At 38.1% G+C, this 16,750-nt stretch overlaps 2 protein-coding genes and 1 pseudogene across 6 annotated transcripts; all 3 read left to right on the plus strand.

Annotated features, from left to right (window-relative positions):
- The first annotated feature begins 1,047 nt into the window (after window positions 1–1,047).
- On the plus strand, window positions 1,048–7,220 carry LOC137736349 (uncharacterized; annotated as a pseudogene). The gene is made up of 9 exons (XR_015954700.1): window positions 1,048–1,099; window positions 1,211–1,584; window positions 3,801–3,920; window positions 4,075–4,112; window positions 4,242–4,351; window positions 4,433–4,525; window positions 6,330–6,366; window positions 6,445–6,486; window positions 6,586–7,220. The product of XR_015954700.1 is annotated as an uncharacterized LOC137736349 (transcript).
- Window positions 7,221–10,311: 3,091 nt separating this feature from the next.
- Window positions 10,312–14,614, plus strand: LOC137737316 (proline-rich receptor-like protein kinase PERK9). 4 transcript variants are annotated; one of them, XM_088683094.1, is made up of 9 exons: window positions 10,312–10,444; window positions 10,674–11,975; window positions 12,182–12,592; window positions 12,674–12,760; window positions 12,901–12,971; window positions 13,059–13,135; window positions 13,280–13,427; window positions 13,905–14,066; window positions 14,152–14,614. In XM_088683094.1, the coding sequence occupies exons 2-9, from the start codon at window positions 10,934–10,936 to the stop codon at window positions 14,320–14,322; spliced, it is 2,169 nt and encodes a 722-aa protein (XP_088539220.1). In that variant the 5' UTR covers window positions 10,312–10,444; window positions 10,674–10,933; the 3' UTR covers window positions 14,323–14,614. The 4 variants fall into 4 exon arrangements, 3 of the variants coding, with proteins under 3 accessions (XP_088539220.1, XP_068332859.2, XP_088539221.1); XM_068476758.2 differs by having other exon boundaries at window positions 10,403–11,975; XR_015955038.1 differs by having other exon boundaries at window positions 10,414–11,975; window positions 13,059–13,196.
- Window positions 14,615–15,172: 558 nt separating this feature from the next.
- Window positions 15,173–16,073, plus strand: LOC137736559 (uncharacterized). The gene has a single exon (XM_068475811.2). It carries the CDS (start codon window positions 15,342–15,344, stop codon window positions 15,810–15,812), a length of 471 nt encoding a protein of 156 aa, XP_068331912.2. The 5' UTR covers window positions 15,173–15,341; the 3' UTR covers window positions 15,813–16,073.
- The last annotated feature ends 677 nt before the right edge of the window (window positions 16,074–16,750 follow it).

The following is a 16,750-nucleotide window of genomic DNA, read 5'->3' on the forward strand; positions in this document are numbered from 1 at the left end:
GGTTCTACAGCCCGAAGACAAGGCTGCTAATTCTGCGGAGTTCACAAATCGTCCGAGCCCGATTCGGTCACTGTGATTATATTCGTGAGAGTATAAGCACGTCGAATCGAGACCAAGGTGTATGGGCACAGGTACTCGAACGTGATATATGTCTTGATGGTAAACGTAGTTCGGCCGTCGGAATGCCGAACCCTGAAACTCACCTGTGAGTATCCAATCATAAAACCACTCGGCGACCAGTACGCCGAGCAATGTAATTCGTAACACCTAACTATGCCGAGAAGGCTAGCAAGGTGACCTCTGCCAACAAAGGTTCGAAAACCTTTCTCGACCGAGACTTGGATAGATAATCGGTCGACCTCGACGCAGTGCTGTTTATCCAAACTGAAGATGCTTCTTGGGCGGCTGATTCTGCGGCAGCAGTGCTGTTTATCCAAACTGAAGGTGCTCGCCGGTTGCTTCCACAGTGCTGTTTATCCAAACTGAAGGTGTGTCGGCAGGAAAAAGAAAAGGAAAAAATCTCAAGGTGATTGAGAGGTTTTGCGCAGGGCAATTGTATGCTCAGTTGAAGCTCCTTTCCGTTTGCATGATTTCTTGTATTTATAGTGCCCCATTCCTTGAATCCGACTCCGATTTGGATTGGGAGTCCTTGTCCCACTTCGCCTTTTCCTCGAACAAACCTACTCCCACTGGGATTCTGAATTTTCCTTCTTTTCGGGACTTCATTCCTTGCTGGTCGAGAATCCTAGTTGTACCAGGACTTCCTCGACCTTTCTATTTATCTGGACTTTTTAGGATTTGGCTGACCCTGCCAGCTGGCCCGGGCCTTATTATTCGGCCCATATTATTTGTCATCACCTTGGGCCGAGCGCATCCTGCTGCTCGGCCCAGCAATAATATTTTAGGCCCAAACAGTACCATAAAACCAAATGTGTCCATTGTCAAGTAACCCTTTTGGTACGTTTAGATTCCAAATGTACCAAAAGGCCAAATGAACAAAAAAAAAATCACAAATGTACCACAAAACCAAATGCCTTTATCAAGCAACTATTTCCAACTTGAAGGAAAGGGGTTCGAATACTCACGTCACCAGGTTAAGGTAATAATTTTATAAAATATTGTGCAAAAAAATGTGATGTATCAAATCCACTTTAAGAAAATCTGCATAGCATTTCTAAATTTTTAATATTTTCCGATAAACGTTTGATAGTTTGGACGGAGAAGGTTGGCACTTTGGTAAGCAAAAGAAAGGCCCTGTGAAAGCTGATCGTTGGTTTCAATCTCAGGGAATTATGGTGCTTAATTCCCCAAACCCGCTGCGCGGCTCCACTGAGTCACTGACCCGCTCTGTTCCTACTCGTTCACCTCCCGCTTTCTTCAAAAGATCTTGTCCAGACCCGGATTTTCCACCGAAGTCCCGGCCGTCAGGTTCGTCTCCGTTCGTTGGCAGGCACCCAGTCCGGACGGCTCGCCTCCAAGCGGTCTGTCAGTTCGGACGAATCCGATGCTTCATTCGGGTCTCTGGGCACTTCATCCGGCGTCCTCCGCCATTGATTTTCTCACATTGTGTCACCGTCTCAAGATATGCGCTGATTCTGCTTGTTCTCCAACTGTTTGGTTACCGAGAAATTAATTGACAAAATGAATGGAAAGTTGGAGAATTGTTTGTGTTTGTGATCTGCAGTCTATACAGATTGAAATTTTGTGTTGTAGTCTCTTTGAGAGATTGGGTGGGAGCTAGCCAGTGGGAAAGTTGAAAATTTTAGGTACTTCTGAATTTTCTCAGCTACCAAACACAGATGGGTGCTTGAATTGAACTCCATGTTTCATATTGTGAAAATCTTGATTGAGATGATTTGGAATGCAATCCATACACTAAGTGCGACAAAGTTGAAAATTGACTTGCCGCGAAGAATTTAGTAACTTTAGTTTTGAAACTTGATATGATTTTCTAATGAAGAGAAAAATGATTCGTGTGAAGTAGTAATAGTGGGGGTGTATATAATATGTCTGTTAGCAGTGAATTACTGAACAAGACTAAAACATGAACTACAACATGAGAAGAATTAACCAGAATTCGTGTATGCGATGACTGTAAGAGTATGAGTATGATTCTTACAAGTCTTGAGATAATTGATATTATAAAGAAGTTTAAATCTTATAAGGAATGCAGTCTTGAGAGAAGTTCCAATTGGTTTTGGAAAATAACTTAGTGTTGGAACTTTATAAGGTCTCATAAGTCTTTATAGTTTGTATAACTTTGAATCCTAGTCCAATTCTGATAGGGATGGACAGAGGAGTACTATATATATGGTTCAAACCACTGCTCTTGCGAAGATCAGCTTATGTTGTTCTAAGTCCTATTGATTAGAGAAGCCATTGTGATCGTAAAAGAGGAGAAGGTTTCGAGCACAGAGGCTGCAGTGGCTTCTTCATCAGGATTGAATAATGCAGGTATGTTTTAAAGGCTTTGGTTCTTAAGTCTGCTCAATGCAAAGTTTAGATTAGTTGTGGTTCAATTGGATGAATTCTTGTTCCTTGGATAAGATGTTACAAACTTGTTCTTACAATGACCAAAAAGAAAAGCATGTTGGAGAACAATTTAGAAACAATAAAATAACAGAAATACAAAACCAAAATACTTATACTTTATTATTCACAAATACTTGCAATACAGAATGCAATAACACAATAATTACAAAAAATTAATATGATACTAACTTGAATGAATTGAAGGTAGAGACTAGCGCAAACGCTATGTCCTTCAAACAGTATTTCCGTCCCACTCGTGTGCTTGTGGTTCTACAACGTCTGCTCGACCAGGATACAACTACCTAATTCTACAACCCGCACTGGATTATAGAACTCTAGCGAATTGTTTTGTGTGTTTACTCTCTGGAAAGTTTGTACGGAAGATAAGGAGGAAGAAAAGATAATCTTTAATGGAACAGAGGACTTCAGTTATATAGGCTCTTTCAAACCTCTTCAAATACTTTTTGGATGTATCTGAAGCTATACAACTCTTTCCAAAGAGATACAACTCTTTCCAAAGAGTTGTGTCTATTAATCAAAACTTTTTTAATTAATTTAATTAAAAACTTAATTTGAAATTAAAACTAATTGATCAGATTAATTTTAATTCCTTGGCCCCAAGTGCCCCAAGGTCTTGATTAATTAATATTAATTAATATTAATATTATAGTATAATCATCAAGCCTAATCCACACAACCATAAGGCCCAAGCCTTCAATCTATTTCCAAATGGTCTAAATTTTAATTACTAAGAAACAGGAATAAGCCTATATAAAGGCTAGTGAAAAAATATTGTTGACCAATATGGGACAAGAGAGTCTCAAACTCCAACAAAGCATACCTGCAGCAGTTCCAGAACTTGAAGCCATGACGCCAAGCTTTTCAGTGAACCTTCTCTTCTCTTGCAGATGATAAAGAACTCGATTTACAAATAGGTTTAAGTCCCAATATGAGCGTGTGTTCTGTGAGAAGAGAGGCCACTATATATATTTACATATAGTCTTTTCCATAATAGATAGGATTCCCGATTAAAATCCCTATAGGAAACAAATAATTGTTTCCTTGTTCCATAAGAACTGATCGCAATGCTATACAAAATCCTTCTTTGTCAAGGATCAGCATTCCCCTTATTAACAAAACTTTTCTATCAAACTGAATACATATAGCCGGTCCCAAAACTTCTCTATCTCATACTCATATTCTTACAATGTCTTCATTATATGAATTGCGAGAAGATTCAGGATATGATTTCCCTCTCTCTCGTAGACGACAAAAAGGAAGGGTTGGATCAATCAGGGAATAAAGGGCTCGGAGTCCATCGCAGATCATATGTATCGCATGGCTTTGATGTCCTTGATTGCTGGTGATGTTCCTGGCTTGAATAGAGGGTTGGAGCTTGGATGCTATATGATGGCCTATGCTCTTTATCATTTTCTAATCGGACTTGCTTGATTATACATGTAATTGATTTGCCACTTGGACCTTTTTCTGTGCAGTACCTTATTTTCTCGTGTTTTGCCTTCCCTTACCTCAACAGAATAGGCGGAGCAAGATACAAATAGTGCACGACACTGCAGAAGGTATCTTTTGTTCCCTTGTTCTTTCACGTTATTCATCTGTATTATATTTACAATGGATTTAGTGTGATACCTATATATGTGTGTGTGTGTGTGTGTTTTGATAGTAGATTGCAATTGAACTATTCTCAGCTATTGTCGGAGATATAACACCATCTGATGGCGTACCGAAAGCAGTGAAGAGCAGAATGGAGCAAGCAGCTTTGGATGAAATGTGCTTAGTTCTTGGTGGAGGGATTAGGGTTGATCATTAATTTTTATCTTCCTGGAACTCTTTTTATATCTGAAAATATTCATTTTCAGAATTCTATTAATTGGAAAAGTTCTTATCTGCAGCTGAAGAGATCAAAGAACTTTGGATGGAGTATGAAAATAATTTGTCCATAGAGTCTAATCTTGGGAAAGATTTTGACAAAGTCCGTATATTTAGGCATTCGTATTTAATGTTATATCGACATGCTTCAATATATTAGGCATACAGATGAAATGTCTAATTTAGTTCTTTACTAGAAATTAGGCCCACGCGTTGACTCAGGAACCAGCTGTTTCAGGCGTAATCGGATGAATAAAACACATTTAAGTTGAATAAATTCAACACAATTATGAGCAAACAAAAGGATACACGAGTGAATGAGGTCGATAAGATAAGCAGTTTTGCTTTTATATATATTCAAGTGAGTTGACATATAAACACATTGTACAATGAGTGGGAAGAAACTGAATGTCTTTGATTAGAAAGAGATGGTTTCCAAAAAAGTTATGTTTCCTTAAGAAACAGAAGAAACATTTAGTTCACACATATAATATGTGTCATGCAGTGTAGGCAGCCATTTCAACAGGTAATTAAAAATGGAAAGTGTTGAGGACTTGGTTAGGTAGCTAATTTTGTAACCACAACTATTCAAAGGCAAAAATAAGTAGAAGGTTTGTTTCCATACGAAATTGAAGAAATAGAAGCAAGCTGCAGTTTACACATAGTTTGCCCCAGCAGTTAAGACGGCAAAATATATGTCCCGCAGCGTACATACCTCACTTGTGCAACATATGCCTTACACTGGAAAAAACATCAAAAATCGAATTCAAATTTGTAAATCATGGACGGATTTGTTTTACATTTTTATAATCAAATCAAGTGGCAGTGTAGCACGTAAAATTACAAACTTAAAGCAACCGGAGAGAGCAGAAATTAAGATGTAGAGATATCCTCAAACTTGCAACATATTGTATGGAAGCTAACCGTAGAGGTTTGTGAAGCAAACTACGGCATGAGTTGCAATCAATTGAACAAAAACATAGTAGTTTAACTAAAAAATGCATGATGAAATGGATTCATTATTTTCATGCATGACATAACTCTATATTATTCCATAAGTCAACTTAATATCATTCCACAAAGTGAAATTAGAATGCTTACTTGTCGTAGAAAGGGCAATGCCACAATGAAGGCATATGGCGAAACTTAGTAACTTGTAGCATTCATTGCATTTGTAGCCGATATGATTTTGCCTATCTGAGGGCATCTGCCAACACAAAAAAGGCCACTAAAGGGATGTCAAGTCTATTTTGATTCTTATGACATGCGATAAATAAAACAGATAGATGATGTTTTCCATATCAATAGCATACCAAGAAATGTAAAGGACACAATACGCAGACCCTCTCTCTCTCTCTCTCTCTCTCTCTCTCTCTCTCTCTCTCTCTCTCTCTCTCTCTCTCTCTCTCTCTCTCTCTCTCTCTCTCTCTCTCTCTCAAACCCTCCCCGAAACCCTAATTGAACAACGGCAAATGATACCTACCCGGTGACCCACCATCTTGCCCAAAACGGAGAGGACAAAATTGCCCTTTGTAATAGACCATCCCCACCTTCGGATTGTAATCTTGGATGGGCAAAAATGTAATTAAATAATTTGAGCCTCACTGAGGGCCGGGCTTCCCAGCCAAAACCAACACATTTGGGCATGGCTAAGGGCCGGGCTGCTGACCCAAAACCAACAAAAAGATCAGATTGAAACACTATTCATTTCTACAGTGCCATTTCCAACCTTTCTTTAGACTAAATAAAGTAATGTTGCAACACAAGAAATTTACTCATTCCTACTTGCGTGTGTGCGTGCTGCGTGCTTATATGGGCTGACAAGAGTTACGCATATGGACGTTTCAGACCTTCCACTATTTCTTAAGATTTCCCTTCATTCAATATGGTTATGCAATTCTGTCCAGGTTGAAATGATTCTGCAAGCGTTGGAATACGAAATGGGTAAAAGTGTTTCATTCTTTTGCTGTAACTTTGTTAGCTTTCTTATCTTCCTCTTTTGATATTATTATTCCCAAACAGAACATGGAAAGGTGGTGGATGAGTTCTTCATCTCGACAGCAGGTGGATCGATTTATTTTGATGCTAACTAGAGTAGGAAAATTTGTGATTTCTGCTATTTGTAACTGCTCTTATCTTTTTGTTTGTCTTCTTTTTCCCCATGCAAATTCCGAACCGACCTAGGAAAGAGTTGGGCAGCTGAGATAATTGCCAGAAGAAATTCACGATTAGGCAAGAGTAAAAAATGATATTTCTCACGGCATGGTTCGCAGTCAAGCCTCCTTGTTGAAGTTGGCCGCCACCCTGCTGCACGTTCCTTGTTAACCATTTTTTCGTCTTCTCGCATGAAGGGCAAACAAGGATCTTGTATTCTAGAGCAGCCCCAACAGGATTATAGGATCTCCAGTTGCAGCTGTGGAATCAAAGCATACATCCATGGAGGCCCGGGTGAAAGTAAAGGTACGGTAATCTCCAAATATATGAAGCTGCTTCAATCTACCAGCTGAACACCAATAAACACTGTAGTTCTTGTAAACTTTTCTCATTTTTCATTTTTTTGAATTTTCAAATGGTTAGTTTTTCTCCTTCGTATACCGGAAACACATCGATTAGATATGTCCCGGAGTGTATCAAGTTAGAGTAGCCCTGCAAAATGAACTTCTCTTGCAACAAACTTGCTTAATTTTCAGTTAAGTTAGTTTGGTGAGATGGAGGTTGTCAGGTTAGGCTTGTATTGTGGATTTCTGAGTTTAAGTTAGGCGGATTGGGCTTAAAGCCCTTTGTTCTATTTTCTTCAATTTTGGGGCAAACTTTCTAGGAATTCCTGCGCCTAAAGTCAAATGTGACCTAAATCGGTAAATTATCAATTAAAAAGCTTAAGCTCAAGGTTTGGTAATATGGTTTGGTTGACATTTTAACGATCAAATGTTAGAACAACTTTCATAGCATGGATATATTAAGAACGTGGTCTCTTATGCTTATAATACAATACCATTTAGAGAATTTTATATGTGTCTTATAATTGGCACGATATGTTATGTTAAATAGGTAACTGTTTTCACTCAACTCAACCTTGTTACAGAGAAATTTTAATGAGACTTAACAGGATGTAATTGATTTAAGATATTACAACATACTCATGTAATATCTTAGTTGCAAAGGAGTTCTCCAACTCCTCTATGTCTAGAAAGTTGCACCACATGCGGCATCGTTTCAACAATGAAGCGCAAGAATACGAGGTCGATGCGCGGGGAGTAGACTTTGGGAACCTTCATGTCGTGGTCGTGGTTGCAACTTGCATTTGTGTTTTCACTGGATTTCGGCTTTTCTTCCCACGATCTTATCACTTGGGCAGAATGGATACTGTGCACGCGCGTGCTTCATATTTCGCGGTTTGCTTTTACTTTTCTTCCCCAAGGCCACGTTGACACCTCCTCCATTCTGAGAAATTTTTCAAAGTAAATAGTTTTTAAGCGACTACAAAAGTACGATATTTATTAAGCAAATTAGAATTCGTACAAACTAAAGATAGTGTGCTTAATGAATTTCGATAAAAATCTTGTCAGGGATTTTAACCTGATCAAAAGAAAAGAGTATCCCGCACAACATAAAACCTATCCTTAAATGAACAATCAAACTTACAATCCTTCCTCGAAAAGAATATCTTGAATCAGATCCGCAAAAAAAATGAACCCACTTACCGACTTACCCATTAATCTCATGCAAATTTGATTTAGAAATTCAATCTAAATAACATTACTCCACATATTAACTTTAAAAAAATAAAGGAGTCATTGAAATTTTAAGCAACAGTAAATACCCAACAATATTTTACATATTAGTAATTTAAATTATGACGAAGAAATTCAAACTAAAATACAAAAGAGAAAACACATTACTTTAATCAATTTACATATGTGTGGTCATTCTTTGTCGTAGATAAATCACATTTTAGGATTTAGATTTCAGGTCTCGAATGATACGATGGTAGCTTTGAAACCGAGCAATCTCGACGTCAAGATCCACAAACAGCAACCGGTGGAGGAGCTTCACGGGCGGCAGCAGCAGAAAAACAGCAACAGACGGGGCATAATTAGGGCATATGACCTGACCCACCACCTCCTCCACTTTCAAACATTTGACAATTCCGCAGACATCCTCTGTGAGAGAGAAAATGCTCCTCCTTTTAAATGATAAAATCACAACACAAAATTACTTTCTCTTAATCCATGCTGGGCCGGCCCCACCGCCACCAGATTAAACGCGCTATTCAATATATTATATTTCATAGCATCCGATAGCTTGTCCATAAACTAACAGATTACTTTAACCCTGCATGCAGTCTTTTCTTCTAATGTGAACAAAATAAAAGATTATGCTCGGAGATTGTCCTTGTTCCCATCGAGAATATGCATATATGTATATAGAGAGTTTTAATAAAAAATTCACGATATTGTTTATTTTAACGAAAAATTATATTTTTACACTAAAAAATCAAACCTAATACTATTCACTTTACCCTTTATTTTGTCATTATCGTTAAAACTCAAAGTTTTCAAGTTATTTTCATTAGTTTTCCTATGTATATATGTGTATATTGCTGAGTTGCTGAATTGTTGATTTACAAAAGAGTGGTGTTATATATACGCATTTTTTATCTTTCATACGTCACATCTCTCAATTATTAACCGTCAAATTAAATGAATTGAAGATGTTCAAAAGACAAATAAACAAGAATATATAAATATATAAAAAAAAATGTAAATATCACATTCTTTACAAAATTCTAAACGAATATATACATATATATATATATATATATAAAATAAATAAATAAATAAAAAGTTGCAATGGATTTGGATTGGGGGTCCGAATCCTCCTGACCAGATAACATGGACAGTTGGATTTTGATCCAACGACTACAATTATTATAACTTTAAAATGATCATCTGTTTGTAACCATTGGATCAAAATCTAACTGTCCTTGTTAGGAAGATTTGAACGCTCTGCTCAGAAGAGGATCTAAATTCAAGCTGGATTTGGTGGCATTAAAGAATGTTGTCAAACTCGTGGCTCCAAAAGTAAACTCCAAAAAACTACAGACTACAGGCACATTACAGTGATTATTCTATTTGTTTATAGTATTAAATTATATTTAAGGACGAAATTAACGTTTTAGGGAGGTGAATATTTTACTAATTTAATTATCTTAATGATAGAATAATTCCATTTTATATGACAGCTTACGTAATAACACACTGCAAAAACTAATACATGTCTCCCATATCTTTTCAAACTTAAAAAAAATTTGGGCAGAAAATTTTCCACGGACGTATGATATTACTCGCGTGAAAATCATTAAAAAATCACAAGGGGAAACAGAATGAAAAGCCAAGATTTTGATAATACTATTTTAAAATATTTTGTTTATATTCAATTAATTGATAGTTATTATAACGTATCAAACTTTATAAAAACAAATTTATGAAATCTAAAAATATTTGAAAGGAAACAAATGGAAAAGGTCCAAACTCCATAAGATTTAAATTGCCCTGACCAAATTGCACAATGCGTTTACGTTGCGTAAAAAGCCAACCACATTAATCTGTCAATAATTATGATTATTTTTTCAACCAAAACAATAAAAAAGAGTTTTAGAAAAAGAAAATACCATATAAATTGTCATCAAACAATAATAATAAGGAAATTTTAACGAAAAACTCACAATACTGTTTATTTTAACGAAAAATTACATTTTTACACTAAAAAATCAATTATAATACTATTCACTTTACCTTTTATTTTATAATTTTTATCAAAACTCAAAATTTTCAATACCCTTTCATTAGTATTGTTTCCTTTCATTAGTAATTACTCTTTCCGAGTCGTTTTCAGTTTTCGCAGAGTACATTTGAGACCCCACAAGCCGTGTGTTGAACTTCCTGTGCAGAGTTGGGAGATAAAGAAGTTTCAAGAGATCAAAGTTTAGGGTTTTTGTTTGGCCATCATTGACGAAGTAAAGGTAAGTCCTTTCCAGATTTTACCATTTGGGTTTTGCTTTTTAGTACCAAGTTGTGATAATATTGTTGCTTCTGCTGCATTTGGTCACTAAAAGTTTGGAATTTTGAGTGTTCACTTAGAGAAAGATTGCTACTTTAATATCTGTGAAATTAGAATTATCTCTCACTCTTTGAAGTTAGTGATCTGAAAAGCCTGTTTGCTGAGTTGGGTTTCTGGGATTTTGATCACAGAAGAATATTTTGATGTTTTGGAGGTGATTGGTTGGTGGAGTTTGGTGGTGGGGGAATTTCGGGAATTCCATTTTTTGAAGTTTTTGGAGATGTTGGTTTGACAAAGACTTGAAACTTGTCGCTGGGGTTTTTCTCTAAATTTTGGCTTTTTGTATTGAAAGCTCTGGATATTTGTGAAAGGATTAAAGATTTCGTGATTGATTGAAGGTTGTGGTGTGTGAGTTATATGGTATCCATTACTGGATTTTGGGTCTAGTTAGATGGCAACCACGTCGCCATCTCCAAATTCGTCTCCATCCGCCGTGCCGCCAGCTTCTAATACTACTTTAACATATCCGTCAACCGCCACACCAACACCGTCTTCTCAGCCGAATTTGGATTCACCAGAGTCCTCTAAGGCAACCACTCAATCTCCGCAACCTGTTGTTTCATCAGCTCCTCCTCCAGCCACATCCTCACCACCTCCAACACAAACACCTCCTCCAACTCCACAATCTGCTTCACCGCCAACCTCGCCGCCACCACCTTCATCCAATGTACCTCCACCAGCTTCTGATTCTTCACCGCCACCATCAACTTCTGGTTCTCCACCCCCACCATCATCAAATCCACCGAAAAGTTCACCTTCTCCGCCACCACCAACATCTGATCCACCTGCAAGTTCACCTCCTCCACCGCAATCTCCCGCACCAGTGAGTTCACCTCCACCTCCACCCTCTTCAAAGCCGCCTGAAAAGTCTCCTCCATCTCCATCAAGTCCCCCCAAAACGTCACCACGACCGTCACCATCAGACCCACCACCGAATTCACCCCCATCTCCAGCAATTGTGCCACCCATAAGTTCACCTCCACCACCAGCATCAACCCCCCCTGAAAGTTCACCTCCACCACCAGCATCAACTCCCCTTGAAAGTTCACCTCCTCCACCAGCATCAATACCTCCCAGAAAAGCACCCCCGCCTCCTAGCCGTACTACTCCAGCCCCACCTGGTTCTCAACCAACCCCTTCACCTGCACCACCCATCATAAGAATGTCACCACCTCCCCCCTCACGGGCTTCTCCACCAGTTCCTTCTCAAATTCCAAGTCCACTAACAAACACTTCCAGTCCGAATGTACCGCAAAGTTCAAATTCCAACGGCATTGGTACCGGAGGCATAGTGGCAATTAGTGTAGTGGTAGGGGCAGTAGTGCTTAGCCTCGTTGGATTGATTGTATGGTGCATGAGGAGGCAAAAGAAAAAAGTATCCGGGCTTGAAGGTTATGCTTTGCAATCCACTATGGATTCTTCTCCACGATCAGGTACCTTCAATCATACATGACGCAGTTGATTCCTTGTTGTGTTATTATGAATGTGGGATTTTCTGTTTAATCGTATTTCTAAATTTCAATAAGTTCTACATACTATTTTAAGAATATATTAGCCTCACTCAGATCAGGGTGTGGGATAAATTAATCAGCTCATATAAGCCGTTGTATTTAAGAAGGCTTTTGTAACTTGTTTCCAGATTCATCCTTCTTGAAGGCGCATTCTTCAGCTCCCCTTGTTGGAAGCCGTTCTGGCAGTGAGTTCGTGAGTCCTCCACCAGAACAAGCAGGAGTTGGAAATTCAAGACCATGGTTTACTTTTGAAGAACTAGCTAAGGCCACAAATGGTTTTTCATCTCAGAATCTTTTGGGCGAAGGCGGATTTGGTTGTGTTTATAGGGGATGCCTACCAGATGGGAGAGAGGTGGCTGTAAAACAACTAAAAATTGGAGGGGGTCAGGGTGAGCGAGAATTCAAGGCTGAAGTTGAGATTATTAGTCGCATACATCACCGCCATTTGGTTTCTCTGGTTGGCTACTGCATCTCTGATAACCGAAGGCTGCTCGTCTATGAATACGTCGCTAACGATAGCCTTTATTTTCATCTTCATGGTATATCTATAACAGAGCTTTTAAGAAACAGTTAGTGATAATGGTTCCGTAATCTCATGTTTTGCACCTTGCAATTTTCAGGAGAAGGTAGGCCAGTTCTGGACTGGGCAACGCGTGTTAAGGTTGCTGCTGGTGCAGCTCGTGGGATCGCTTATCTTCATGAAGACTGTAATTATCTACCCTTAGTTTCTGGATTCTGATAGCTGAATGTTTGGGTTACTATATCCTCATACGATTGTTTTATCGGTTACATAATTTAACTGGAAGTGTTTTGTTGACCAAGTTTGGTTTTATTTGTTTAATGTCAGGTCATCCTCGAATTATTCACAGGGATATAAAGTCGTCAAACATTCTTTTAGATAACAACTTTGAAGCTCGGGTATAGCATCATTTCACTCAGAGCACATTTCAGTACTCCTATATTTTGGTTAGGTTGTAGCTCATGGTTTCCTTCTTTACTTTACAGGTTTCAGATTTTGGACTTGCCAAATTAGCGCTTGATTCAAATACGCATATAAGCACACGTGTGATGGGAACGTTTGGGTACGTCAGCAATCCAGTGTTGGCCCATTTGCTTTCCACTTGTATCAAACCTATTCTTGAGGTTTCTTCTAGATTTTAATTTATACTGTCATCACAAACATACCTTTCATGCCTGATAATGTATTGATTCCGCTTGATTTTCAGATACGTGGCTCCTGAATATGCATCAAGTGGGAAATTGACTGAGAAGTCTGATGTTTACTCTTATGGAGTTGTGCTTCTTGAGTTGATCACTGGACGGAAGCCTGTAGATACATCCCAACCCTTGGGAGATGAGAGTCTAGTTGAATGGGTAAACTTACATCCTCTTTTCATAGTGGACATATCATGCTGCAGTGTTTATATTACTTTGCTTCTATTCGAAAATAATGTTTTGATATTTCCAGTTGAATATTTTGAATTCCCCAATTTATTGAGTGAGATCTTCTGGCCCTATAGTTTTTAAACAAGGAATGCATTGAAACTCCAGAACCGTCTTACAGAAAGAAATCTCAATGCATGAAATCTTTTTTACTGTCTGATTATGCTGTCAATATTTGTCTGGATTCAGGGGGCACAATTTAGTCTCGCCTTAGTTGTGAATCATTTCATTTTTTTCAAAAGTACGTGGATAAATGCTTAATAAAGATGTGAGACCGTACTTAGGAAATATTTATGTAACAAATTGACAATATGTTTATAGAATGAAATAAAACTGTATAGTTAACCAACTGAATGTTCTAAGGTCAAACCCAAGCTTTCCTGACAAGAGACGCATTTTACTATCCAGGCTCGGCCGTTGTTGAGTTATGCTCTTGATAATGAAGATTTTGACGGCGTGGTAGATCCAAGGCTCGAAAAGAATTATGTGGATACTGAAATGTTCAGAATGATCGAGATTGCTGCTGCTTGTGTGCGACATTCATCTGCTAAGAGACCACGAATGGGACAGGTAATAAGGAGCTGAAATTTTTTTGTAATGTGAATTCATTCACTACACCAGCGTAAGCTAACATCATCGTTCTCACTCTCCTCAGGTTGTTAGAGCTTTTGATAGTTTTGTTGCTTCCGATATAAACAACGGAATGAGAGTGGGGGAAAGTGAGGCATTTGACTCGGCACAACAATCACCTGAAATTAGGTTGTTCCGGAGAATGGCATTTGGTAGTCAAAATTACAGTACAGATTTTTTCAGCGAAGAGGTATAGTACACATTCGGAGCGTTAAACACTGAACTGAAAAGGGTTTTGCCAGATTGAGCTAGATTTGGATTCGCTCAGCTGGGACCCTGATCTTTCTGCAACTGGAACTGACTGCATCGGATGTATAGATTGTTCCATCGTTCCTGTAAAGGTCCATTTTTAGTTTCTGCCTATATTATACGTTTATGGACCGCCATTTTTTGCCCCTGTAATTACTTAGCCTATGTATGATGATCTTGTTGCATCCACCAATATTTTTGGTGGTGTTATAAAGGTAATAATTCAATTTTGTTAACCATGGATCCTATTCTTCCCTCTTTTGCTTCCCCTCTTTCACAACTCCATGTTTTGTGATTTATACGTGACAATCTCAGATCGAAAATACGTACCCCTCTTTTTCGAGCTTGTTAAATCAGCCTGCAGGCTGCCCCATCACCCTCAGAAATGTGGAAATCTTGAGTATAGCTGAGGATATATTCTTACAAGTGTCTCACTCGTCGCGTGCTAAAATATTTGGGGTACAATGTAAACTGGGTTTGCAAATATTAGTAAATCTGCAAGTCTTCCCAGAAAGGGGAGAGAACTGTATTTGAAAGACAGCTCTGTGACAGCTTCTATGGAAATGCTTAAAGCTATCAAAGAAATCTTCCACCAAGGAGAAGTAGAAGCCAAGCAACAACAGCTTTTATGTTTCCTTTTCACATCCTAATATTTTAATATATTACAGAACGGGATAAGCTTGTTTTTCGTATTTTAGATTAAATTAGAATATTGCTTGAAAAAAGAAATTCGATTATATTGGATAGCCCCTATTGGAAGCTAGAGTATTTTTTTAATGTTAGACAATGATTGAAGTCATGACTCATGTACAACGCCACATATCATTCCAATTGCTTCACCCTTTCTATTACCTCCCACAAAGGCAAGGAACTTATTCCTTAAACACCACCACCACCGGGGCATGAAGATTTCTTTTAACTGTTTTCTCCACCACCACCACCCCTTTCCTCCCGATTTTCGCAGCCATGGAAGACTGCAACATGATCGCCGCAGACTGCGTCGTGATTTCATGCTGCTGCCAGTGCTTGATCCTCCAAATCACCATCTTCATCTTGTACAAGCTCCCTTGCAAGTTGATCCGAAAGACGAGAGAGTACACCATGAAGAAACTTCAACAGAGAAGGAGAAAGGAAATTATAGTGTTGGATACATGTAAAGATGTTGACTTTGCGAGTGTTGTCGGAGAGTCTATGAGATCACCCATGGAGGCAGGAGGAGGACATAGTTGCAGGCGCTGCATGGAGGAGGTGGAGGAGGTGCTGCAGGAGTTTTCTCAGAGAGGAGAGTTTGGATTTGGAAGCTTTTGGGGTAGGGGAGAATTGGGTTGCTCCCCAACTCATCATTCACCAAATCATGATCCATTTGATGCTAGTTTTGTACAATATCACCTGATTGAAATGGTGGCTCTGTCATCTATTGATCATAAAGCTAGGTAGCTATTCAATCGCGAAAAAACTTACCTGCAACATGTTTCGTATGTTCCTCATTTCTCTGCATTTCTAGTCACGTGACATGTCTTATCACATAATTAGTCGTCTGACAACAAATGTAGAGTGACGGGTATAATCGAAACGGGTTTTAGTAGCCATTGATCAAAATATTGTGGCTCATTCATTTCGTTTTATGATGAAAATGTATGAAATTCAAATGGAACAAACGTTGAAGAAGGTTATGCATATATATGACATCACTTGTTATATATCAAAGGCTTAGATTCTTAAACCTTATCTTAGATCTCGAATATAATGACATCATGCTTATAAATGTCAAATAATTCTTTATTGTCACGCGTCTACACGACCAAACTATGTCAACTTTGTAAATATGTTGTCATTGAAGCTCTGCATATTCTAAGAAAATGCCACTTTCACATAGATTCCATTCCACACATTGAATCTCAAATGTTCTTCACCTAATTATGTTAGCTCCAATCACGCGATGGTGACCAGAAGAGTCTGAAATGATTTTATGAATCTTTTCGATCTCTAAAAAAATAGATTATCGTGGCGAAACCATCAACTGATTCCCTTTTTTAAAGAAGGAAGAAAAATGATTGAACACTCATCACAGCTCGGCCATGTTCTTGATAAAAACAAAACAGAAGTTGTTAATTAATCAATTAATGAATCCAGCATAATCGAAAGTTTATTTTAGTTAACATTGGACTAAACGCGTTAGAATAAGTTTAACTTTTATGGGAATTGAGATCAAACTTGAGTGCATAAAAGCAAATGCATCACCTTAACCAACTGACTTAACTCACATATGTCATCGTGTTGAATTTACTTCAAAACCTAAACAGACCCAAATCAATACTCTATTACCAAAATAGAAAACACATGTTTAAGTCATAAATATGGAAAGATTTTTCATT

This window comes from Pyrus communis, chromosome 13 (genome assembly GCF_041283825.1).
Source record: "Pyrus communis isolate YQ-2024b chromosome 13, ASM4128382v1, whole genome shotgun sequence".
NCBI classification, from domain to species: domain Eukaryota; kingdom Viridiplantae; phylum Streptophyta; class Magnoliopsida; order Rosales; family Rosaceae; genus Pyrus; species Pyrus communis.

Coding starts and splice junctions, on each gene's coding strand:
- LOC137737316 (XM_088683094.1), top strand. CDS start 10,934: ATGGCAACCACGTCGCCATCTCCAAATTCGTCTCCATCCGCCGTGCCG. Junction 12,593..12,673: donor CCTTTATTTTCATCTTCATG/GTATATCTATAA, acceptor TGCAATTTTCAG/GAGAAGGTAGGCCAGTTCTG. Junction 12,972..13,058: donor ATAACAACTTTGAAGCTCGG/GTATAGCATCAT, acceptor TTTACTTTACAG/GTTTCAGATTTTGGACTTGC.
- LOC137736559 (XM_068475811.2), top strand. CDS start 15,342: ATGGAAGACTGCAACATGATCGCCGCAGACTGCGTCGTGATTTCATGC.